The sequence below is a fragment of the Zalophus californianus genome, chromosome 9 (assembly GCF_009762305.2).
Source record: "Zalophus californianus isolate mZalCal1 chromosome 9, mZalCal1.pri.v2, whole genome shotgun sequence".
Lineage (NCBI taxonomy): Eukaryota > Metazoa > Chordata > Mammalia > Carnivora > Otariidae > Zalophus > Zalophus californianus.
Genome location: NC_045603.1, coordinates 75,075,999 through 75,100,714, shown reverse-complemented (window position 1 = coordinate 75,100,714; position 24,716 = coordinate 75,075,999). Strand labels below are relative to the sequence as shown.

The 24,716-nt window shown below is 40.5% G+C and overlaps 1 protein-coding gene across 3 annotated transcripts in view; it reads right to left on the bottom strand.

The window, feature by feature from the left end:
• PKP2 (plakophilin 2) overlaps positions 1–24,716 on the bottom strand; it is a 93,355-nt gene that overhangs the window by 58,524 nt on the left and 10,115 nt on the right. For all 3 annotated transcript variants that reach the window (XM_027594364.2, XM_027594366.2, XM_027594365.2), the window contains exons 2-4: positions 20,271–20,383; positions 18,893–19,587; positions 7,559–7,694 (exon numbers count right to left, since the gene is read on the bottom strand). In XM_027594364.2, coding sequence (XP_027450165.2) covers positions 7,559–7,694; positions 18,893–19,587; positions 20,271–20,383 — 944 coding nt within the window. The remainder of the gene's footprint in view (positions 1–7,558; positions 7,695–18,892; positions 19,588–20,270; positions 20,384–24,716) is intronic.

Below are 24,716 nucleotides of genomic sequence, written 5' to 3'. Positions count from 1 at the left end.
AAAACTCTCAAAAGCAAAGACAAATTCCTTTTCAGACATACAAAAGCTGAAAAAGTTAATCACCAGGAGACCTGCACTAGAATAAATGTTAAAGAAAATTCTTTAGGCAATGGGAAATAACAGATAACATCTACACAAACAAATGAAGAGCCCCGGAACAACTTAGATGAAATGGACAAAGTCTTTGAAAGACACAAACCACCAAAGTTCACTAGGAAGAATACATAGCCCAAAAAGCCCTGTATCATAAAGAAACTGAATTCATAGTTAAGAACCTAGCTAGCCTCCTTAGTACAGTAGGCAGTGTGTCTGTCAGTCTCATGATCTGAAGGCCCTGAGGATAGTTAAGAACTTCTCACAAGAAAACTTCAGGTCCAACTGGCTTCACTGGTGAATTCTACCAAACATTTAAGATAGAATTAGTATCAATTACAATCAGACTTTCAGAGAATTGAAGAGGAGAGAACACTTTCCAGTGTGAAGCTAGTATTACTCTCAATCAAAAATTGGACTAAGACATTATAAGAAAAGAGAATTATAGATCAATATCCTTTATAAATATAGCTGCATAATTGCTTTAACAGAATTTTAGCATATCTAATTTTAAAAAGTAACAGTACATCATGACCAAGTGAGATTTATCCCAGGAATGGGATAACATTTAAAAATCAAAGTAATTTATCATATTAGCAAAATTAAGATAAAAACCATAGAAATATTTTAATGGGCAAATAAAACATTTGATAAAATCCAACAACCATTCCTGAGTAAAAAACTAAAACAAAAACTCTGTAAAATTAGGGATAAAGGTAGTTCTTCAACTTGAACGGTGATTTATGAAAAACCTACGGCCAACATCATGCTCAATGATTAAAAGTTAACAGCTTTTCTTCTGAAGATCAGGAACAAAAGAAGGATGTCCATTCTGACCACTTTTATTCTAAATAGTATTGAAGTTTTAGCTGGTACAATTAGACAAGAAAAAGAAGTAAGTGGCATCCAAATTGGTAAGGAAAAAGTAAAATTGTCACTATTTTCAGATGACATAGAAAACCCTGAAGACTCCACCAAAACTCTACTAGAACTAATCAATAAATTCAGTAAAGTTGTAGGATACAACATGCAAAAATCTAATCAATGAAGTCAGTAAAGTTGTAGGATACAATATGCAAAAATCTGTTGCATTTCTGTATACCAATAATAAACTATCATTTACATGCATAAAAGCATGCAAATAAGAAATGGACACAGATATTAGAATTAGCAACTTACAATTGCATAAAAAAATATCTAGGAATAAATTTAACCAAGGAGGAGAAAGATCTGTACACTAAAAAGTATAAGATACTGATGAAAGAAACTGAAGACACAAATAAATGGAAAGATATTCCATGTTTATGGATTAGAAAAATTAATATTGTTAAAATGTCCATACTACCCAAAGCAATCTACAGATTCCATGCAATTCCTATCAAAATTCCAATGGTATTTTTCACAAAAATAGACCATACAATACTAAAATTTATACGGAACCACAAAAAGACCCTAGCTAAATCAATCTTTTTTTTTTTTTTTTTTAATGATAGGAGAAGTATTCTCAAGACCCAAAGGTAAAAAACAAAAACAAAAGACCCTTATCTTTTTTTTTTTTTGCCAGATGGTGACATAGGCATTTTATTTATTTTTTAAACTTTAAAAAAATTTTTAATTTCTGTATAGTTGATATATGGTGTTATATTAGTTTCAGATGTACAATACAGTGATTCAACAATTCTGTATATCACCCAGTGCTCATCAGGACACGTGCGCTTTTTAATCCCCATCACCTATTTCACCAATTACTCCCACCCACCTCCCCTCTAGTAACCATCAGTTTGTTCTCTAGAGTTAAGCGTCTGTTTCCTTAGCCAAATCAATCTTAAGAAAAATAAAACTGGAGGCATCATACTTCCTGGTTTCAAAACTACATTAAAAAGCTATAGTAATAAAAACAGTATATTGGCATAAAAAGATGCACAGATCAACGGAACAGAATAAACACTCCAGAAACAAACCCACACATATATGGTCAATTAATTTACAACAAAGAAGCTGAGAATACAACAATGGGGAAAGAAGAGTCTCTTCAAGAAACGGTGTTGGGAAAACTGAACAGCCACATGCAAAAAAAATGAAACTAGACCACTATCTTTCACCATACACAAAAATTAACTCAAAATGGATTAAGTCTTTAATATGAGACCTGAAACCATAAAACTCCTAGAAAAAAACATAGGCAGTAAGCTCTTTGACGTCAGTCTTTGCAATGAGTTTTTGGATATGACACCAAAAGAAAAGGCAACAAAAGCAAAAATAAGCAAGTGGGACTAGGTCAAATAGCAAAGGAAACCATCACAAAATGAAAAGGGCAACCTATGGAACAGGAAAAAATATTTGCAAATCATATATCTGATAAGGGGTTAATATTCAAAATATATAAAGAACTCACATGACTCAATAGCAAAACGCAACAATCCGATTAAAAAATGAGAAGAGGATTTGAACAGATATTTTTCCAAAGAAGACATACAGACGGCTGACATACAGAAAAGGTGTTCAGCATTCTTAATCATCAGGGAAATGCAAATCAAAACCACAATGAGATCTCATATCACACCTGTCAGAATGGCTATGACCAAAAAGACAAGAAATAACAAGTATTGGCAAGGACATGGCAAAAAGGGAACTCCTGTGCATTGTTGGTGGGAATGTAAATTGGTACACTCTGAAAACATTATGGAGGTTCCTCAAAAAGTTAAGAATAGAACTACCTTATGACTCAGTAATTCTACTTCTGGGTACTTATGAGAAGGAAATGAAAACACTAACTCAAAAAGATAAACTACCATGTTTACCACAGCATTATTTACAAGACCCAAGACATGGAAACAACCTAAGTAGCCACTGATGGATGAATGGATAAGGAAAATGTGGTATATATACACAACAGGATATTATGCAGTCATAAATAAGAAGGAAATCCTGCTATTTGCAACAACATGGATGGATCTTGAGGGTATTATACTGAGTGAAAAAGACAGCGAACAAATACTATATAATTCCACTTATATATGGAATCCAAAAACAAACAAACAAACAAAAAACAAAATCAAAGATACAAAGAACAGACTGGTGGTTGCCAGAGATGCGGGGTTTGGCATGGGTGAAATGGGTGAAGGCGGTCAAAAGATACATATTTCCAGTTAGAAAACAAGTCATGAAGATGTAATGCACATCATGATGACTAGTTATTAATACTGTATTGTATATTTGAAATTGCTAAGAGAGTAGAACTTAAAAGTTCTCATTACAAGAAAAAAAATTATAACTGTATGGTGATAGATGGTAACCAGACTTGTGATTTCACTATATATATATATATATATATCATATCACGTTGTACACCTGAAAATAATGCTTATCTATATTATTATCAATATAATTCAATTATAATGCTAAAAAAGCAGGAAAAAGAAATGGTGTTAAAAATACTAAAATATAAAACTTCTTCCTTCCTTCCAAAAAGAACCACATAAAAACCCCCCAGATTAAATTCCTAAAAACAAACAAAAACTTACAGGTTCCACCATACTTAATAGTGAAAGAACAACCAAATGCTTCCCCCTATGATCAAGAACAAGACATGTCCACTCACTTCTTTTTAACATTGCACTAGAGGTTCTAGCCAATACACTAAGTAAAAAAGAAAAAAAGAAATAGAAGTTATCCAGATTGAAAAGAAACAAAACTGTCTTCATTAGCAGACGGCATGCTCTATGTAGAAAATCTGATGAGTCTACAAATACTCTACTACAGCTAAAAGTGAATTTAGTAATATTGCAGTAAAACTACAAAATACAGCTGAGAGCAATTAAAGAAGACCTAAATAAAAGGTGAACTATACCACGGTCAGGGGTCAGAAGACTCAATATTGTTTAGATGAAAATTTTCCATATATTGATCTATAGATTCAGTGCAATCTCAAACAAAATCTCAGCAGTTTTTTCATAAAGAAATATTCTAAAATTCATGAGATGGCAAAAGACCTAGAAGAGCCAAAATCACTTGAAAAGAATAAAGTCAGAGGACTAACACTAGCAATCTTCAATATAAAACTATATTAATATATAAAATTATAGTAATCAAGATAGTATGAGATTAGCATGAAGACAGACCAATAGATCAATGAAATAGAATACATAGTGCAGAAAAAGACTCACATATATGTGATCAATTCATTTTCAACAAAGGCAGAAATACAGTTTAGACCCAATAGTCTTTTCAACAAATGGCACCTAAACAATTGCTCATATAAATATATTTATATCTTTTAAAAGAAACTTCAGTCCACATCTTGCAATATATACAAAATTCATCCCAAGTGGATGGTAGACCAACTATAAAATCTGACACTTATAAAACTTCTGGAAGAATATGTAATCTTTGTGACCTTAGAGTGAGTGACCAGAAAGATTTCTTGGATAACCATGAAAAGCACAATCCATAAAGAAAAAATTTATAATTAGACTCCATCAAAATTAAAAACTGTTAAAAGAATGAAGAGATAGAATACAACTGGGAGAAACTATTTCCAAATCATGTATCTGGAAAAAAAATTAAAAAAGACTTATACCCAGAATACATAAATGTCAAAATTCAATGACAAGAGAACAAAAACCCAAATAAAAATGGGCAAAAGAACTATAATGAGCTATCACCTCACACCTGTCGGAATGGCTAAAATCAACAACACAAGAAACAACAGGTGTTGATGAGGATGTGGAGAAAAAGGAACCCCCATACACTGTTGGTGGGACTGAACACAAACTGGTGCAGCCACTGTGGAAAACAGTATGGAGGCTCCTCAAAAAATTGAAAATAAAACTATCCTACAATCCAGCAACTGCATTATGGGGTATTTACCCAAAGAATACAAAAATACTAATTCAAAGGAGTACATGCACCCCTATGTTCACAGCAGCATTATTTACAACAGCCAAACTATAGAAATGGCCCAAGTGTCCGTTGGCTGATGAATGGATAAAGAAGAGATGGTATATACACACAATGGAGTATTACTTCGCCATAAAAAAGAATGAAATCTTGCCATTTGCAATGACATGGATGGAGCTAGAGGGTATTATGCTAACAAAGTCAGTCAATCAGAGAAAGACAAATACCATATGATTTCATTCACATGTGCAATTTAAGAAATAACACAAGTGAGCATGGGGAAAAAAGAGAGAGAGGCAAACCAAGAAACAGACACTTAACTATAGAGAACAAACTGATGGTTACCAGAGGGGAGGTGGATGGGCAGACGGGTTAAATAGGTCATGGGGATGAAGGAGGGCACTTGTTGTGATGAGTGCCAGGTGTTGTAAGTGTTGAATCACTCTTTTGTGCACCTGAAACTAATGTTACACTGTATGCTAACTAACTGGAATTTTAAATTATTTTTAAGGGCGCCAGGGTGGCTTGGTTAAGCGTCTGCCTTTGGCTCAGGTGTTGATCCCGGGGTCCTCAGATCGAGTCCCACATCAGGCTCCCTGCTCAGTGGGGAGTCTGCGTCTCCCTCTGCTTCTGCCCCTCCCCCCTGCTTGTGTGCTCTCTTGCTCTCTCGCTCTCAAATACACAAAATCTTTAAAAGTATTTTTTTAAAAAGAAAAAATGGGCAAAAGATCTGAACACATATTTCACTAAAGAAAACATAGGGATGGAAAATAAGCACATGAAAAGATGTTCAACATCATTAGTCATTTGGAAATGTAAGTTAAAACCACAATAAAATACTACTATAAACCAACAGGCTAAAATTCAGATTGATCAAATATTAGGATGTGGAGGAACAAGAACTCTCATACATTGCTGGTGGGAATGTAAAATGGCTCAGCTATTTTGTAAATAGTTTGGCAGTTTCTTAAAGAGTCAAACATACAACTACCATATCATCCAGGCATTCCACTCCTAGGTATTTATTTACCCAACAGAAATGAAAACATGTTTGTACGCATATGATCATAGCAGTTTTATTTGTAATAGCCAAAACTCAAATGTCCATGACCAGTTGAGTGAATAAACAAATTAAGGTGTATCCATACAATGAAATACTAGTCAGCTATACTCAAACACACACACCCCCACACACCTTTTGATACACACGACATGGATGAATCTCAAAAGATTAAAGCTCAGTAAAAGAATCCAGAGGAAAAGCATATATACTATATAATTTATATAAAACTCTAGTTAAAGTTCAATATAATCTATAGTAACAGAAAGCAGATCACCGGTTACCTGGGGACTAGAAGACGGTTGGGGAGGGGTCAGAAGTATGGATTACAAAGAGGCACAAGGAAACTTTGAAGGTAATGAATATATTCATTATCTTGATTGTGATGATTTCATGATGTCAAAACAAGGCAAAACTTAAATGGCCCTTAATAAAGCTGTTAAAAAATGAATAAACAAAACTGGTACATTTATACAATAGAAATCTATGTAGCAATTTTAAAGAATGAAGCAGGGTTAATATATACCAAACATTTCCAAGATGCAGGGCTAAAGGAAAACAAAGTGCAGGGCACTATACATAATCTGCTACCATTTGCAATTTTGTTTTAAAAAAGGATACCGAACCAACCCATCTCATAATTGTTTCCATATGCATAGAATATCTCTGGAAAGAGACCCGAAAATTGATGAGAAAGAGAGATAGGGAGAGAAGGAGGGAGGGAGGAGGAGAGAGGACAGGAGAGTGAGAGAGAAGGAAAGAGGGAGAGGGGGAGTAGGCTGAGATTTGGTGTGGAAGGGAAACAGTTTCCACTACATACCTTTCTGAACTAGGATTTTTTCCTGCACAAATGTACCACTTTTTCAACAAACATAAAATGACCTATTGATTCCATTTTGGTGAGCTCTGTCCTATAGAACACTTATGCCAGGGCCCCTGGGTGGCTCAGTGAATTAAGTGTCTGGCTCCTGATTTCGGCTCAGGTCATGATCTCAGGATCATGAGATCGAGCCCCACACCGGGCTCCATGCTCAGTGCAGAGTCTGCTTGAGATTCATTCTCCCTCCCTCTCCCTTCCCCCACTCATGTGCATACGCGCATGCTCTCTCTAAAATAAATAAAATCTTTTTTAAAAAAGTCTCAGGACTATTAATGTATTTAAAATTGACCTATAATTGACATATAACTCAACAAAGATTTTTTAAAAAATTATTTATTTATTAAAATATTTTGTTTATTTATTTGAGAGAGAGCAAGAGTGGGAGAGAACGCAGAGGGAAAGAAGAGAGAGAAGCAGGCACCCCGCTGAGCAGAGAGCCCTATGCCGGGTTCTATCCCAGGACCCTGTGATCATGACCCGAGCTGAAGGCAGACGCTTAACCCACTGAGCCACCCAGGCGCCCCAAGATTTTTTAAAATTTAAATAAACTATGTTTCAGTTTGTATGGCCACTGTAATAGATGTGAAAGCATGATAATTTTAAACTGGACTTAAGATGACACTCACCCTTTTCCGCGCTTCAGATTTCTGGAAGCACTCGTGCTGTATGAAAGTAGCTGCAGCAGAAATTCTGGGGGGCGGTGTGTGGTCTGCATCGAGCATACTCACTGCTCGCTCCAGAGTCATCTCCATGTCTGCATTCCTAGACAAACAGTCACAGATTCAGCAGAATTCCAAACCTGCTCCCTCCCGCCTACCAACCTGATTCTCCAGAAATGACTCCGCTAATATCCGAAAGCACCTAGAACATCTGAGCATTGGCTTCTCTTCCCCCAAAAGAAAAATCAGCACCTGAAGATCAGAAGGTACAGGAAGCTAGCAGAAGAAATATTCCAGCTCTGGTCAGACTGGCCTCTGAAAATGTCACCGAATTGAGCAGAATCATAATATATACCAAAGAAAGAAGATGAAGTCTGTTTAAGATAAATATGTGTAGTATGATAATTACATACTAAAAGGTCACTTTAAAGGCACAATGTGTGGGGTACCTGGGTGGCTCAGTCAGTGGAGCCACTTATAAATACATACATACATAAATACACACATACATAAGTAAGGCACAAGAAGACTTTACGTGGAACTTAAATTTGATCTTAGAAATTAAAAATTATTTCTACCATGGTAATGTTACATCTGTGGACGAAACACCTTCCCTCAATAATCATTAGATTTTTCTCAAAGCTGCTCAGAATCTGTTATTTCACCTAATAATGAGTTTTAAAATAAGCATTCAAAAAGTTTTCTAATAAAAATAATAGTATGTAAACAGTAAAAGCCAGTAAAATTGAGTTTGTTTTGTTCAAATAAGGCATGCTGTGACAGAATCCATCAGGAAAAGTAATGATTAAACATAATTATAATATGCTTTTTTTTTTAAGATTTTATTTATTTATTTGACAGAGAGAAACACAGCGAGAGAGGAACACAAGCAGGGGGAGTGGGAGAGGGAGAAGCAGGCTTCCCGCAGAGCAGGGAGCCTGATGCGGGGCTCAATCCCAGGACCCTGGGATCATGACCCAAGCCAAAGGCAGACGCTTAACGACTGAGCCACCCAGGCGCCCCTATAATATGCTTTTTCTTAAAGAAAACAATTTTGTACCCATTCTGTCACCATTTGCTTTGCCACTGCAATGACATTTGGTTTATGTCTATCTAGTAGCGTACTTTTGTCCTTTACTAATTGTGGGTATTTATAGTGATGATGAAATCTGATGCAGTCTGACACAAGAGAGGATAATTTATAGAGGACAAATAAAATTGCCACTTGTAAAACAGTAACTCCCAAATGCCTCATCGAACTGGTTTTTTCTTCCCTTTTATTTCTGCCTGGAGGGTAACTAAGTTAAGCAACCTATTATAACTGTGGATGTTAACACATTCATGCTTCCTTAAGCACTGACTCAGAGAAAGCAGACTCAGGATGGCAACATCTTAGAATTGTGGCTAAAAACTTGCCTTAAAGGTATCCTAGGACTTTGGCTTCAAAGAGAGTTACACCTAATTCATTCCTGGTAATGGAGAACAAAAAGATAGCTTGGCAGGGTACTTTCCAGTACTTGCTAACAAGCACAATGAATACAGGCATACCATGTTTTATTGTACCTTACTCTACGATGCTTTGCAATATTGCTTTTTTATTTTTTTATTTTCATTTTTTTTTAAAGATTTTATTTATTCATCTGAGACACAGAGATAGAGAAAGCATGAGCAGAGGGAGAGGGAGAAGCAGGCTCTCCGCTGAGCCAGGAGCCCAATGTGGGGCTCGATCCCAGGACCCTGAGATCATGACCTGAGCCGAAGGCAGACGCTTAACCATCTGAGCCACCCAGGCGCCCCACAATATTGCTTTTTTAAAAATTTGAAGGTTGTGGCAACCCTGTGTCAAGCATGCCTATCAGTGCCATTTTTCCAACAGCATTTTCTCACCTCATGTGTCTGTGTCACATTTTGGTAATTCTCACAACATTTCAAATTTTTTTGCTATGGTGATCGGTGATCAATGATCTTTGATGTTACTACTGTATTTATTTGGGGGGGGTGTCATGAACCACACCCACATAAGATGGTGAACTTGACTGATAAATGTGTGTATTCTGACTGCTCCACCAACCGGCTATTGCCCCATCTCTCTCCTTCTCCGTAGGGCCTCCATATTCCCTGAGACACAGATTGAGCCACTTAATAACCCTACAATGGCCTCTAAGTGTTCAAGTGAAAGGAAGAGTTGCACGTCCCTCACTTTAAATCAAAAGCTAGAAATTATTAAGCTCAGTGAGGAAGGCACATTGAAAGCCAAGAAAGGCTAAAAGCCAGGCCTCTTGCACCAAACAGCTGGCCAAATTGTGAATGCAAAGGAAAAGTTCTTCAAGGAAACAGAAATTTCACTCTAGTGAACAGGCAAATGATAAGAGAGTGAAACAACCGGGGCACCTGGGTGACTCAGTCGGTCAAGTATCTGCCTTCGGCTCTGGTTGTGATCCCGGGGTTCTAGGACTGAGCCCGGGGAATGGGGCTCCACACTCAACGGGGCGTCTGCTTATCCCTTGCTCTCTGCCCCTCCCCCCCAACCCCGCTCATGCTGTCTCTAGCTTGCTCTCTCTCAAGTAAATAAATCTTAAAAAAAAAAAAAAAGGTGAAACAACCTTATTGCTGATATGGAGAAAGTTTCAGTGGTCTGGAAAGATGATCAAACCAGCCACAACATTCCCTTAAGCCAAAGCCAAAACCACAGCAAGGCCCTGACTCTCTTTAATTCTGTAAAGTCTGAGAGGTGAGGAAGCTGCAGAAGAAAAGTATGAAGCTAGCAGAGGTTGGTTCATAAGGTTTAAAGAAAGAAGCCATTTCCATAACATATAAGTGCAAGGGTGAAGCACATTTAAAAAAAAAACAAACCTATTTATTTATTTGAGGGAGTGCATGCAGGGTGGGGGCGGGGAGGGCAAAGGGAGAGGGAGAGAGTGTCTTAAGCAGACCCCTCACTAAGCGCAGAGCCTAAGCAGGGCTCAATCTCACAACCCTGAGATCAGGACCTGAGCCGAAATCAAGAGTTGGATGCTTGACTGCGCCACTCAGGCGTCCCTCAAGGTGAAGCACTTTTAAAGATATACATTTTTTTATTTTTTATTTTGTTTTATCTTTTATGAGAGAGAGAGAGTGCATGCAAGTTGGGGTGGGGGGGAGGGAAAGAGGGAGAGAGACAATCTCAAGCAGACTCCATGCCCCGGCATGGAGCGTGGTACAGGGTTTGATCTCACGACCCTGAGATCGTGACCTGAGCCAAAATCAAGAGTCAGATGCTCAACTGACTGAGCCACCCAGGCACCCCTAGGTGAAGTACTTTTATAGAAGCCACAGCAAGTCATCCAGATCTTGCTAAGATAATTAATGAAGGTGGCTACACTAAACAACAGATTTTCAATGCAGACAAACCAGCTTTATAGTAGAAGAAGATGCCATCTGAGACTTTCATAGCTAGGGAGGAGAAGCCAATGTCTGGCTTCAAAAACAGGCTGACTCTTTTGTTAGGTGCTATTGCAGCTGGTGACTCTTAAGTTGAAGCCAATGCTCACTGGCCATTTCCAAAATCCTACGGCCCTTAAGAATTACGCTAAATCTACTTTGCCTGTGCTCCATCAATGGGACAACAAACCCTGGATGACAGCACATTTGTTTGCAACATGGTTTACTGAATATTTAGCCCACTGTTGAGACCCACTGCTCAGAAGGAAAAGATACCTTTCAAAATATTACTGTTCATTGACAATGCACATGATCACCCAAGAAATCAGATGAAGACATACGATGAGATTAATGTTGTTTTTATGCTTACTATCACAATATCCATTCTGCAGCCCGTGGATCAATGAGTAATTTTGGCTTTCAGGTCTTACTATTTAAGAAATACATCGCTTTGGCGGTACATATACTAAAATTGGAACCATACAGTGAAGATTAGCATGGCCTTGCATGAAGCGATCTACAGTTTTTATAAGTCGGGAATAAAAGGCACAGCATAAGTACAGTCAATGGTACTGTAATAGGGTTGTATGGTGACAGATGGAGCTACACTCATGAGGAGCACAGCAGAATGTATAAACTTGTTGAATCAGTATGTTATATACCTGGAACTAATGTAACATTGTGTGTCAACTACACACACTCAGATAAAAAAAATTTAAAAAAAATACACTGCACAAGGCTATAGCTTCCATAGATAGTAATTCCTCTGATGGATTTGGGCAAAGTAAATTGAAAAGCTTCTAGAAAGGATTCACCATTCTAAGTGCCATTTAAGAGCATTCCTGATTCAAGGTGCCTGGCTGGCTCAGTTGAAAGAGCAAGTGACTATTGATCTTGGGATCGTGAGTTTGAGCCCCACGATGGGTGTAGAGATTATGTAGATAAATAAAACTAAAAAATAAAATAAAATAAAGAGCATCCTGATTCACAGGAAGAGATCAAAATATCAAAATTAACAGAAGTTTGGAAGAAGTTGATCCCAAACCTCAGGATGACTTTGAGGGGTTCAGGGCTTCAGTAGAGGAAGTAACTGCAGATGTGGTGGAAATAACCAGAGAGCTAGAATTAGAAGTGAAGCCTGAAGATAGGACTGAATTGCTGCAATCTCATGATAAAATTTTAAAAGAAGAGGAGTTGCTTCATATGGATAAGCAAAGAAAATGGTTTCTTGAAATGGAATCTACTGCTGGTGAAGATGCTGTGAAGACTGTTGAAATGACAATAAAGCGTTTAGAATATTACATCAACTTAGTTGATAAAGAAGCTACAGGGTTTGGGAGAATTGTTTCCAATTTTGAAAGAAGTTCTCCTGTGGGTAAAATGCTATCAAACAGCATCACATGCTAAAGAGAAATCATTCATGAAAGGAAAAGTCAATCAATGGGGCAAACTTCATTGTCTTATTTTTTTTTTTTTAAGATTTTATTTATTTGACAGAGAGAGACACACAGTGAGAGAGGGAACACAAGCAGGGGGAGCGCAGAGGGAGAAACAGGTTTCCTGCCAAGCAGGGAGCCCGATGCGGGGCTCGATCCCAGGACCCTGGGACCATGACCTGAGCTGAAGGCAGACGCCTAACGACTGAGCCACCCAGGTGCCCTGTAAACTTCATTGTTTTATTTTAAGAAATTGCCACACCCCAACCTTCGGCAACCACCACCCTGATCAGTCAGCTGCCATGAACAATGAGGTAAGACCCTCCACCAGGAAAAAGATGACCACTCTCTGCTCAGATGACGGTTAGCATTTTTTAGCAATAAAGTAGTTTTACATTAAGGTATGTACATTGTTTTAGACATAATGTTATTGCATATTTAATAGATTGTGGTGTAAACATAACTTTTATGTCCACTGGGAAAACAAAATATTCATATTTGCCCCACTTTACTATGATATTCACTCTCTTGTAGCCGGCTGGAACCCAACCCACCATACCTTCGAGGTATGCCTGTAAATTCTCTCATATCAGGCTAGCCCACTAATACATGTGTAGATACGAGCGTATGTATGTGTAGTGTTGTGAATGGTGTGTTTGTGTGTGGGTGGATGTGACACAGGTGAGGAGGTAAGAGTAATGGGACTCATGACTAAAAACCAATACCCAGTGCTTCTGATACACCATGTTCAAACATACCAGTGTTAACTCATGAGTATAAGAGTATTAAGAAGGAAGTAGAACAGTTCTGGCATCTGTACTGAGAATTATATAATGATCTCATGTTTTAAAGTTATGCCTCAGGAGCCAATTTAATGGATAAAAATGTAGGTTATTACTATTTGAGTCACTTTTATTTGGTATAAACACAGCTTTTAAAAGAGATGAAGGGGCGCCTGGGTGGCTCACTTGGTTAAGCAGTTAAGCGTCTACCTTCAGCTCAGGGCATGATCTTGGTCCTGGGATCAAGCCACATGCTGGGCTCCTGGTTCAGCGGGGAGCCTGCTTCTCCCGCTCCCTCGGCCCCTCCCCCCACTTGTTCGTGTGCTCTCTCTCTCTCTCAAATATATAAACACAGTCTTTAAAAAAATAAATAAGAGACGGAAATATTTTATATGCATGGACTCCAGTGCCTTTACAGAGAAATCAAAACTCTAATACTCTCCATCTCGTGGCAATTTTAAGTGTTTACCCTCTAACACTACAGGTGTTTTAACTGATGAAGGATCACTTGTAAGAATAGCCTTCTTATGCAGCCTTTTTTTTTTTTTTAAAGATTAAGCCTTTAATCCATTTCATAAGTCATACATGACTCAGGAAAGTTTGAATTTCCCAACACTTGTAACACCCACAAATAATTCCATTATTCTAATCCTTTATTTTCCTGAACATGATTCACAAAGCGGCTCTGCATCCACGGCTAGTCAACCCTGCGCTACTTCACTTTATCACTAAAAACAACTCCCAAACCAAAGGGAGACTTCCTCTTTAAGAGGGTCTGCTACAGCTGTGAGGGTGTGGATTTTCCATTTTGCGAGCGTCTGTGAAGTCCAGCTCTGGAACACGGCATACATTCTGACCCCAGTCTGGCTCCATCTTCTTGCCATCCGCACCCACTCCTTTCCCTCCTCTGACCGCCTACCCCATCCTCCAGCTACACTGAGCTTTAATCCTTCTCTAAACACTGCATGCCTCCTGATGAGCTGCTCTGATTTTTCCAGAAAGCCCACCGTTCTACCCCATTCTTATCCATTCTTCACGACTCAATTCAAGTACCAACAGCTCTGCGAAATCTTTCCTGTGTCCCTGTCCCCAGCTAGAGCTTTTCTGAATTTCCTCCTCTATCCTCCCACAGCATTCCTCCCCTCCTTCCCTCTCTCTCTTCTTCCCTCCTTCCTACTTCCCTTCCCACTCAATCACAAAACACTTCTTGAAGCCTGCGGAAACGTGGCTTGTGAGATGGGGCCGGAGGCGGGGTGGTGGTGGAGAGGACAGTCAGGAAGAGTAGTTGCCCCTGGGCCCCCTTATTACCTGAACACATTCTCCAGAATTGAGTCTTTTTAACAACTTTAGATAATGTTAAAATGATGTCAGTGTAAGTTGAAAAATGCCAAGAGGAAGCAGTGTAAAGTATCTTTGGTCAGAATAGATGATACAGGAAAAAAATAAAAAATGGTACTTTTTTGTGTGTGCAATCCTTCAGCAACCAGTGTTCTTGCTGGCTAACAATGCAGCCCTGCCCCGGCATGGTTCCCAGATATTATATATATTAATAGGGCTACATCTCAGAGGGCCAAACCAATGTGAGATGATGAATGGAAAGCTCCTGGGTGTTGTCAGATGCTCAGGAAATACAAATTCACCCACTTCACAAAGATTTAAGTGTGATGAAAGAGCACTGCTTTGGGAATATGCCTCTGGCGTGGGTATGTGTTCCCAGAGAACATTTTGAGGGAACTAGAAGAGTCTTAGTGGGGCAATAAAGCCTTGAACTGGGCCATTAAAAATGGAAATGGAAAGAAAGATATAGTTCAAAGATATCTGAAGAAACAAAGAACTAAAGACATTGGTAATTAAGAGAATGTAGAAGATTTTTTTCTGCTCTGTGCCTCTCTATGTCATGAACTTGATCGGTAATCCTACTAGGGATCCAATCTCTCTCCATGGGCTCCATCTACTAATCTTAGAGCACAATGCTCTTTTGTTTTCTGAATTCCCATCAGCCAGCACTTGATGATGTGACTTATTTTCTTTTTCACCAATCCTGTCCTAGACCTACATATAGTCCATTCCATTTTCTATCTCTTGCAGCGCTGGGTACACTGGAGGAGCCTGACATTCATTTGCTGCACCACCAGTCCCCGACAGGTACAAAAATCGTATTTTCAGAAGAACAGATCTGGAATGTTTCACTTGGTAATTTCTTAAACCTTTTTTGTCAGTCTGATTTAGACCAGATATTGATTTTCTTTTCACTCCAATGTCTTGGTTTTCAGCTGCCTTAGTAACTGTCTGACTGGCCATTCTTCTTTTGGAAAGAAAGATCCATTGTTTAATACTTGATGTTATTATGTAGGTTTATGATTGTACCTACCTACGCTGTAGGAATGTTCCACATATAGGAAAGAACTCTTCTTTACATGTGGGACTTTCACTAGACATTTAAAAAAAAAAAAAAGTAGATTCCAAAAACAGGGGCTGGATAGGTTTGAAATGGGAGAGAATGCAGGGCAAAGGAGAACACAGGGTCCCGGAAACCAGGACTCTCAGGAGGCGGCCCCGGGAGCTGAATTGCCATGGGGCACACCTCAAAGGGAAGAGACGCGGACACCAGAGACATAGGCGTCAGGCAGAGATTCCACCTTGAGGACTTACTTTCCTCATTATTGGAAATACCGCTGACCCCCTTTCTCCTTTTACAGAGAGAGCAAAAATTTCAAGAAGAGTTCATTTTTATGAATTCTGGTCTGTAGTATGGCAACTTTGGGAATTGTCAAGAATAGATTTCTTACTCTTTATTTTAAATTTCTTGACCTTCAAGTGTTCCTTCTATCATCTCTCACCATGCATTTATTTAGTGCCTATAATGGGCCTGCCTCTGTTCTAGGGTACTGAGAATATAAAGACAAGACATTCACAACAGGTTCAAAGTCCAGCGGGAAAGGCGTAAGAAACGAACAACCACAATGCATTAGTCTGGCAGACACACCCACACCACGCAGTTATCTGGGGCACCTAGATTGTGAGGGGAGTGATCAGGAAATAGGCAGGACCTGAGCTACATCCAGAACCATGAGCCAGGCAAAACCAGAGCTACTGCGGGAGTGGGGGCGGGGGGGAAGAGAGACAGACAGACAGAGACAGATGGAAATAGATATAGATAGGTGGGAGGAAGGAAGAAAGAAGGGACAAAGGCAATACACGGATGAATACCTGTTAAGTGAAGAGGTTCCAAGTGGTTTGTTTGTATAGGGGGTGTGTGGGGGGATGGTGGTGAGAAAACATGGAGGGGAACGGACTGGAGTGATAAGCAGAGGTGAAAACTCGGGCTGAGCCACGTGTGCCACGCTGGAAAGTATGAAAACTTGGTGGAATTATGCAAAGGTTACAATTGAGGCAGAGAAAGAATTAGATTTGGAAAGATCATTCCAAGGGTCAGAGAAGAGTTCTGAGGGAGCAAGACCAGAGGCACAGAGATGTGTGCAATGGAGACGGACAGAAGGTAATAGTTTAAGGCCCGTTAGGGAGGCTGAAACACAGTGATGCGGGACTGGGGGGCGTTGAACATAAGCATGACTTCCAGGTTTGTAAGGGACAGGACTTCAGCTGGAGGAGATGGTTAGGAGTAGAGGGTAGGGAGGAAATAATACATTTATTTTTTGATATACTGAGTTTGGGATGCCCAGGAGGTTGCTAGAAATACATGCAGATCTCAGTAGAGCTCAGGATAGAGGACAGTTCTGAAAAAAAAAAAAACTTGGGGAATCACAAGGGTACGAATGTAATAAATGGACCTCTCCGGAAGAGAGCCTAGGCTCAGCCAAGGGTTACTGAAGATGACCTCTCTGGGCATGCAGAAAAGGGGCACGCAGAGAAGACGGAGACACAGCTTGAGAGGCGGGTGGAAAACCGGAAGAGGCTGGTGCCCTGGAAGCCGAGGGAAGAGAGAACTTCACAGACAGTGCTGTCAACTGCTACCCAAAGGCTGAGGAACATAGGGACGGAATATGCGTCTGCTTTGGATGTAGCAAAAAAGCAGTCACTGGTACATCTGTGAGGACGATGCTTCGGTTAAATGGTGGGGATGGAAGCGAAAGTGCAGCAGAGTGATGAGAGATTGGGAAGTGACAGGTGCCTCAAGAAGCACGGGGGCACAGAGGTGGAGGAAGAGAAGAATGACAATTGTCAGAGGATGTGGCATGAGAGTTGTTACTGCTAAAATCACTTTGTGAAAACTGTGCCAAGCACAAATCCTAGAACATGGCAGGTGTTTAAGAAATTTTAAATTATCCACTTATAGGCCTTGATTAGCTTTTTCCTCCATAAATAATGACCTCATGCATTTTCTTCTTTATAAGTATGTCCATAGTGACAAAGATCTACATTCTATAAAAGGCTTTAGGACTTAAAAAAAAAAAAAAGATCTGCATTCTATAATAAATGTTAGAAGTCTCATGCTCAGTTTTGTTTCATAAAAAATATTTCCTGGGGCGCCTGGGTAGCTCAGTCCGTTAAGCATCCGACTCTCAATTTCAGCTCAGGTCATGATCTCAGGGTCATGAGGTCGAGCCCCACCCCCCGCCCCCAATCAGGCTTTGTGCTCACCAGGAAGTCTGCTTGAGATTCTCCCTCTCCCTCTGCCCCTACCCACTCCCCAACCCCCGCCGCATGCTCACTCTCTCAAATAAATAAAAAAAATCTTTAAAAATTTCCTGCTTAAAGATTAGATGAGTCCTAACATCTTTTATCACCAGTGCCTGCCCAGTCAATGAATACACTGCACAATTTCACATAAAGGGATGAGACGTGACAACATGCAACAAGCAACTTTAGAAATAAAACAAAAATCATGTATTTAATGTTTTACCATAATGATACTACAACATTATTTCAGGAGTTACTAATTTAATAATCAATTTCTCAACCTTTCTCTTAGTAACTTCCTCAGTTCAAGAACTCTGTACTCTAGCATTAAACCTGAGTAAGACTTAGGTTCCAAAGATCAGATTGGTCGTGCCAGAAAGTCAATATGAGAGGCAAAAGAATGACTTCAAAACTCTGGTTAATTATTCAGTATTGCCAAAAAAAAAAAAAAAAAAAAACCCTCCAAATCACTGCTGCTAGAATCAAAAAGTAAAAGCATCAGCTATCAAAAGAAGGAAAGAGACACCTAGAGATTAAGCTGCCTTTGCTTACTTAGCTCTCCAGCTCTCCATCTTTTTACAGCAGTAGTTATCAAAATAGCACATGAACTTCACTCTTAGCACCAGCAATTCGCATTTTTTCCTCTTTTCCTTCCTTTATTTCGAAGACTGATTGAGACAATACGTGCAATTACCCGTTTCTTGGCCTACTTTGGAGTTAGCTCTCGTTCGGAGCCGATTTTTCACACAGCCAGGGGGTGGCCAACCACCATCTAATTTGGAACAGATGGACTCCATGTCACATTTCTCCATAACCTGCCACAGAAGCAGGTAGCTTGGCCCCTGTCCCTGAGGTAGACAGGCTCATCTGTCAATCAGGCAGCCGCCTGAGAAGTCACTGTTGTAATCACTTATCTCTGGAAGCCTCTCTCAGCAGCCCCAGAAGTGCCAGCTCACCCTGAAGGGCTGTGGCAACAGAATGTGCGGGCACCGGCCGTCCCACCGGCGGAGAGGGGAACTCACCCGAGCTGGGAGTCGGTGAAAGTGCTTCTCTCCAGGAGCAGGTTCCCACTTCCACAGGCTGCCACTTGGCTAGCGGTCATGTGCGTCCTCCTCCCGCCTGCACCCACAGTGACGCTGGACCCCGCTTCCTGCCCCATGCGGGTGCTGTGGAAGGAGCTCTGGTGCCAGGACTGAGCAGCCCTGTTCTGACTGGCGGCCTGCAGGGGCACCAGTGGCCGGAGGTGCCCAGGGGCAGGCCCTGAAGTCAGACAGTTCTCTTTCTCCAAGAGGTTTCCCATGCTGTGACTGGTCCCGGGCCTGGGGTACGTGAGCACCACCGGGTTGACAGGGGCATTGTCAAACACGGTGTCATTCACAGAGCCGTACTGGTACTGTCTGTGGTAAGTGTCATAGTGGCGATGTCTGCTTGTGGCCCCGGAGTGACTGAAACCAACGATTTCTGAGCGAGCATATCGAGGCGGCAGAAGGAGGGTGGATCTCCTGCTGTCTTGGTGCCGCAAAGCCTGCCCAGCCTGGCTTCTCTGGCCGTACTGGTAATCGCTGTGCGAGTAATGAATCCTCTCTGGGCTGCTGTCTGGAGAAATCTCAAGTCTCCTCAGAGGCTGCCTCAAGGATCTTTCTTCCACTGACTTCTGTGAACTGTACTGTGCCGTTCCTCTCCCCCAGCGACTTTCGTAAGTGCCAGTGGTGCCTGTCTGCAGAGAAACAAAGTTTAAATGAGGCCTAAGTCAGTTTTCATCTTTGTTAAAGACCAAGGACTACAGGACTATTACATTAGGTGTCCATTTTTCTGAACCACATGAAGAAGTTGGCCCCTTTTCTTAAAAAAAAAAAAAAAAAAAGAGTTGGCTGACTAGGTATTTGTACTAGGATTTATACTACTTAAAGTCCTGAGTTTTGGGGCGCCTGGGTGGCTCAGTCATTAAGCGTCTGCCTTCACCTCAGGTCATGATCCCAGGGTCCTGGGATCGAGTTCTGCATCGGGCTCCTTGCTCAGCGGGGAGCCTGCTTCTCCCTCTCCCTTCCCTCCCCCTACTCGTGCTTGCTCGCTCTCTAATAAATAAAATCTTTCCAAAGAAATAAAGTCTCCAGTTTTCCCTGAGGTCCACACAAAATCAATCCTCATATAATTCATTTAGGAAATGGCAATATTTGGGAAAGGTAAACATTAAAAATAATCTATAGAAGGGGCACCTGGCTGGCTCAATCGGTGGAGCATGTGACTCTTGATCTCGGGGTCATAAGTTCAAGCCCCATGTTAGACATAGAGCTTACTTAAAAAAAATAAAAATCTACAGAATTAAAAAAAAAAAACTATGTAAGTTTAAAAATGTTTTCATGGTAATCTGATAACTAGGGTTATTCTTTGGTATCCTACCTTTAGCATGTCATAGGATTTAGTACCAGGCGAACGTCCGCCAGCAAAGTCATTTTCAACCAAGTGTAGGTTATAGACATACTCAGGAACACTACTGGTTCGGTGAAGATTTCCTGCAGTCAAGCATACAGTAAAACATTAAGTGGGCCAATCAGTAGTTAAAGATTATATAACAATAGTGTATTTTAAATTTAAGTAATTAAGACCAGTAAGAAGTATCAGGTTTACATCAGTCTTTTTAAGTGCTTGTTTAACATCACCCTTGGATATGGGAAATGACCAAATGTTATCACAACATTCTTTATGAGATTTCAAAATAAAAGCTGAATTTTAAGAATAAAAATGTATTTTTAAAAATTAGTTAAATTTTTTTGTAAGAAAAAGGAACAATGAGGAGAGACGATTTTCACAAAGATCCAAAAATGGGGGCACCTGGGTGGCTCAGTCGATTGAGCGTCCGTCTTCAGCTCAGGTCATGATCCCGGGGTCCTGTGCCTGAGCCCCACATCCAGCTTCCTGCTCAGTGGGGAGCCTGCTTCTCCCTCTCCTCCTTGCTCGAGTTCTCTCTCGCTATCTCTGCCTCTCTCTCTCAAATAAATACAATCTTTCAACAACAACAACAGCAGAAAAACCCCAAAGATCCAAAAATGTTTGTTATAACACTGAGAAATTTGGGAGTCACTTACTGGCTTAGGTGGTCCATACCATAAACCTTCCGTTAAACTTAAGTCAGGAAGAGAGAACTCTACACCTGGGGTGGGAATTCAGAAGCTTCCTGAGAAGGAAGTACGTGCTTAAATATAATGGTGACAAACAGAATAGTGACTCAATACTAGTAGGTAAGACAGCTTGTAAAACAGTTAAGGTGGGTCAGTGAGGTCAAGAAAACATCCACTTGAAAGGGGCCAAGCCTGGGGTTGAGGTATTTGGCACCCTGAGTTAGTCAGGAGAAGAAACCATTCTCTGCACTACAGATGAGTGCTTTTGCAGAATTACCAGACTCACTCTTAGTCTGGTGGTCTAATCCAGCCCACTCCCCTTCCTGCTCAGCTCTGTGGGGTCTACAGGGACTCTCAATGGATGCATGTCTCTTAAAACACTCCTTTTTGGGGCGCCTGGGTGGCTCAGTCATTAAGCGTCTGCCTTCAGCTCAGGTCATGATCCCAGGGTCCCGGGATCCAGCCCCACATTGGGCTCCCTGCTCCGTGGGAAGCCTGCTTCTCCCTCTCCCGCTCACTCCCCCTGCTTGTGTTCCTTCTCTCGCTGTCCCTCTCTCTGTCAAATAAATAAAATCTTAAAAAAAAAAACCCCACAAGCACTCCTTTTTGAGGAAGGGGGTGGTAGAAGACACTGTTGTGACCCTCTTCTACTTCCTTTACCCTTCTCTCAGCTTTCTATTTGCTCTTCTTTATATATACTCTCCCACTGCCTTACCAAAAACAAAACAAAAAAATTAATCAAAATAATCACAGATCAAGGGGCGCCTGGGTGGCTCAGTTGGTTAGATGTCTGCCTTTGGCTCAGGTCATGATCCTGGAGTCCCGGGACTGAGCACGTGGGGCTCCCTGCTCCGTGCGGAGGCTGCTTCTCCCTCTCCCTCTGCCCCCCCCACCCCCGCTCATGCTCTTTCTCTCTCTCAGGTAGATAAATGTAATCTTTAAAAAAATAATAATAATCACAGATCTCTAAAACCTTGGTAATTTCTGGTTCCCAGATTTTAATAAAAATTTCTTTATCCTTTAAAAATCAGAGGAAAAAATACTCAATGAACTCTCCTAGGTTTCAGACTTGTGAAGGATGTGGAGAATAAAACAACACAGGCAGTTCCTTTCCAACACGATTGGAACATACCAACATACTCTCCCAGCAAGATTCTTATAAAGTCAAAATTTCAAAGGCTCGCGATAGATTCAATTTTTTTAATAGAATCACATATTTTGAGGGGGAGGGGAGATGGTTGTGGGGAGAGGACTAAAAAGTATGAATCCATCCCAAATTATGTTTGTACACGTGTCTTAACTTCCTGGAGCCAAACAACCTGGCCGGTAAACAGTTTCAGGCCTCAAAGGGTTCTGGGGGGAGGCAGGCTTGTAACTGTCACCTTTCTATAGACCAGGGAGGTTGAGGTAAGCCAGGTATCTCCTGTTTCTAGAGGTCTGATTTCTCTATAAGGTCAGGCAAAAGGTCAGGTAGCCCCTTAAGTTTTAACCTCAATGATAGAGAACGTCTGGAACCTACACACAGAATGAGGGAAAGGAATTCTTTACAACCCCAGAGCAAAGGCGGCAATGCCTTAAGGACTTAAATCTCCATGCCCGCCTGGGGCTCCTGCCCAATGTGCTGGCTAGCTGAGGCTGTCCTAGGCCCCAACTCTGCCCCTGATCAGTGGTCCTTCTGTCACCCCGACTCCCCACCCCAGGCTGTCAGAAAAGCAAGGCAGCAGGCCATACTGGCTGGTGTGGAAAAGGTGGCTGGCTGGGCAGGTCCAGGGAACATCTTGGCTCTCATACCGAAAGGTCTGGGGACTAGGGTGCTCTCAGCACTGGAGATGTAGAAATCAAATTTATGGTCTCCCAAAAAAGTCGTTTCAGAATTTTAGATTATATGAAAACTGAATATATGAGTCAGGGACAATCTAGAATGGGAAAATACTAATGACATATGTGGATGGTAGCTAGAACTATTAATTCCAGTTACATGACAGATGATGTAAGGGTGCAATTTTAAAAACCCACGGAAGTTTTTTTCCTGGGCCCCTCTAGCCCATCATCGCCTGCAGTATTAAGGATTACCCCTGCCCTACTTCCAGGCAGACGTTCAGGAACAGTTAATAGGGGACAACTTCCATTTTCAAGCTGAGATTCCTGCAAGGATTTTTTTAAATGTGTAAGAATCTTTGGAAAAGACCCAGTGAAACAACGTATCCTATCAAAATAGCTAATCAGTGAGTTTTATAATCAGACCTATTGAAGTAAAAGGTTTAACTCACATTGTTGCTGGAGGCTGTACGGCTTTTTAAAGCAACTTATATGAATTCCTTGTATCTCAATATTACTTTTCTTTAAAGAGCTCAGATTATTTTGTTTCTTTCCAATATTCTGTGATGCAGAGCCAGCTCCTATCATCTCCTTTATAAACAGGGAAACCTAATTACTTGCTTTAGATTGCAAAGCAATTTTGTATCACGTTTGAACTCCGGGTTCCTCATTGCCACTGGTCTCTGCTGTTTGACTGCACTGCAGTTTTTCTGAAACTGCCATTTACCAAAGCCCTGGAGGGATCATTATCATAGGTTTTGATAGGAAAACCAAAAGCAATCATTCTCTTTCCTCTAGAATCTTCACCTGGGCAATCCCAAATACTCTATTAATTCTTTATTTGCTGACATAGTCCTTATAAGGAAGTTTTCAGATGAATGAACCGAGACCAGTTTACTGGTTCCCAAAATAACTATAACACAGTTGGGAACAAGGAATAAAATAAGCTTGGATCTTTAAACCACAGACTCTCTTCCTGTGCTAGAAAGGCTATGACTCCTGATATTTAGCTTGCCAGTTTCTCTGGTTAAAAGGCCAATCTCAAACAACAAGCAATGCACACTGTTGCCTAGGCAGTCATGAGCTTGCCATCAGTATAGTGGCTTAAAGATGAATTAGCAAATGTATTCTAAGATTTTATTTTTCTTTTAAAAGACTTTATCTATTTATTTGAGAGAGAGAGAGAGAGAGAGAGAGAGAGAGAGAGAGAGAGAGGGAGAGCACAGAGGAAGAGCACAGAGGAAGTGCGAAGGAAAAGCAGACTCCCCGCTGAGTAGAGAGCCTGATGTGGGGCTTGATCTCAGGACCCTGAGATCATGACCTGAGCCGAAGGCAGACACTTAAGTGACTGAGACACCCAGTCGTCCCTCTATTCTAAGATTTTAAAGAAATTTTGAACTGGGTGGAAATTTTAAATATATATATAAATATATTAATCAGGATGGAAACTAATCTCATCTAAGGCAAGTCATTTTTCTCTTCAGAGGATAAAATATATAATAAACATATGCAATAACTACTAAACATATGTAATAACTCAGCCATGCCCTTCTCCAAAAACAGAAAAAAGAAAGCAAACAAAAAACATAGCCTACTTACAGGCATATCCTACTTTAAATAAACCAACATGAAAACTCAAGATTTTCTAACATGGAAAATTAGGGTATCATTGTATTTCAAAGAATTTCTTTATATCACAAAATGAGGCAGGTATCTTCCCTAAACAGAAGAAATCTGTGGACTTGGCCTGGAGCCTCCACTCCCCTACTCTCTGTGTGCCTAGACAAATCACTTATATGCTTCAGTTTCCCATAATTCTCGTCACTAGCAGAGATGCTGAGAGAGAGGTTTACCTGAGAAGCATATTCAAATGCTTTTAAAAGTGTAAAACAATATGCAAAAATGAGAC